Source organism: Cynoglossus semilaevis, unplaced genomic scaffold (assembly GCF_000523025.1).
Source record: "Cynoglossus semilaevis isolate Cse_v1.0 unplaced genomic scaffold, Cse_v1.0 scaffold2387, whole genome shotgun sequence".
NCBI lineage: Eukaryota > Metazoa > Chordata > Actinopteri > Pleuronectiformes > Cynoglossidae > Cynoglossus > Cynoglossus semilaevis.
Window position 1 is genome coordinate 1 of NW_007585469.1, and position 2,155 is coordinate 2,155.

The following is a 2,155-nucleotide window of genomic DNA, read 5'->3' on the forward strand; positions in this document are numbered from 1 at the left end:
AGTTTTTCCACACACTTCCACAGCCTTAAGTTTGGATTTTTCTATTTAAACCAATATTATTGACTTAAATGACGTTGAGTGGCCAAACTGAAAGTGTACGCTTCCTTGTGTTGGTTCCAGTTTCAGCTTCACCATCACGCACGATGTTTGGTGAAGCTTTTAGAAGTTAATTTATAAGATTTAACGTCATGTTGCTGCTGAGTTAAAATATAGGTTAAAGAAAAATAAAGCGACGTTTTTGGCGCCAAATTCAATCATATTAGAGGTAGTTGTTACTCCCACGGTTTTAGCTAAAGTGAAGACCTACTAGCTTATGGTTAGTAGTTAATAATATATGGCTGGACTTGTTAAAGAAGTTAACGTATGTTAACCGTGTGTTTGCCTGTGTGTGTGTAGTCATGTCACCCCACCAACGCCAACATGTTGAATGTTCACCTGGTCCCACACACCCACGATGATGTCGGCTGGCTCAAGACCGTAGACCAGTACTTTTATGGAGGTCAGTGTCTCTCTGTCTGTCTCTATTTATTTTTAAAAAATTTAAAAAAAAATTCTGTAAGACTGATTATCATCTTCATGTGGCTGTCAACTAGGCTTTAATATATTTTGTATGTGTGTGTTCTTAAAGCTCGTAATGACATTCAACATGCTGGGGTGCAGTACATCCTGGACTCTGTGGTGGACCAGCTGCTGAAGAACCCGGACAGGAGGTTCATCTACGTGGAGACGGCCTTCTTCTACCGCTGGTGGAAACAGCAGAGCTCCAGTATGCAGGAGACGGTCAAACAGTTAGTAAACGAAGGTGGGAGTGAATCAATATTGAATTTTAACAACTGTGAAAAACAAACTGGTCTATTCTGATTGTGATTAACCATTAACTTCAAACGGTCTGAAAATGTTCAACTTCTTTAAAATACTTGTTTCTCTTCCTGTTTTCGTATGGGGTTGTTTAGTCACTTCTGAACGTCAGCTGACATAAACGCCTGATTCGATTGGTCCTTATTTAAAAATAAGATCCTTCGTTCAGTTAAAAACACTAACCCCTTCATTCCTTTTCCTTTTTCCAGGTCGTTTAGAGTTTGTGAACGGCGGCTGGTGTATGAGCGACGAGGCCACCACTCACTACAGCGCCGTCATCGACCAGATGACCATGGGACTGAGGTTCCTGAATGAAACCTTCGGTCCTTGTGGACGCCCTCGTGTGGCTTGGCACATTGACCCTTTCGGTCACGCTCGTGAACACGCTTCAATGTTTGCACAGGTACTGAGCCACTAATGGAATTGATATTATAATTAAGTTAATGATAATAATGGACGTGGAAGTCCTGTAGGTTAAGTTTGATTTTTTTTTTTGTCAACACTTGAGACTGACGTTTAAGTCTAACAATAACTTGTTTGTTTGGATCCAGATGGGATATGACGGCTTCTTCTTCGGTCGTCTTGACTACCAGGATCGGGCTAGAAGAATGATTGACAGGGAGCAGGAGCTCCTGTGGAGAGCGTCCGACAGTCTCACTCCACCTGTGGCTGACCTCTTCACTGGTAAAAAAAAAAAAAAAAACTAACAAAATCTACAATTTTTCATTAACTATGGTGCATGGTAAATGTTGTTTTTTTTGGGGTTTTTTTAAACATTCTCTCTGCCTTCATCCAACAGGAATTCTTCCCAATGGTTACAACCCACCTGAAGGTTTCTGCTGGGATCAGTCCTGCGATGATCCGCCCATTCGAGACGACCCTGATCTTGAGGACTATAATGTCGATGAAGTGGTGCATCGTTTCCTTATCATTGCAAAGAGTCAGGTTTGAGACGCAACTACCGATAACATCAGTCACAGGACACCATACAAAAAAACCCTGAACTTTACCTTTAACACTTTGCCCTTTGTTTTTCCTCAGGCCATGGTGTATAAGACCAACCACATCATCATGACCATGGGCTCAGACTTCCAGTATGAGAATGCCAACCTGTGGTACAAGAACCTGGACAAACTGATCCACTACGTCAACGCCAGACAGGCTAATGGCAGCACAGTCAACGTGCTCTATTCCACCCCCTCCTGTTACCTACAAGAACTGCACCGTGCAAACCTCACCTGGTAAACTACTCTGACATGGCAAAAAAAACCAAAAAAAACAAACACGTCTCCAAACC

The 2,155-nt window shown here is 42.2% G+C and overlaps 1 protein-coding gene across 1 annotated transcript; it reads left to right on the top strand.

The window, feature by feature from the left end:
- The first annotated feature begins 357 nt into the window (after positions 1–357).
- LOC103399066 (lysosomal alpha-mannosidase-like) lies at positions 358–2,109 on the top strand. Its single transcript, XM_025053958.1, has 6 exons — positions 358–499; positions 629–802; positions 1,068–1,261; positions 1,410–1,542; positions 1,658–1,803; positions 1,900–2,109. The coding sequence occupies exons 1-6, from the start codon at positions 421–423 to the stop codon at positions 2,101–2,103; spliced, it is 930 nt and encodes a 309-aa protein (XP_024909726.1). The 5' UTR covers positions 358–420; the 3' UTR covers positions 2,104–2,109.
- Positions 2,110–2,155: the final 46 nt, after the last annotated feature.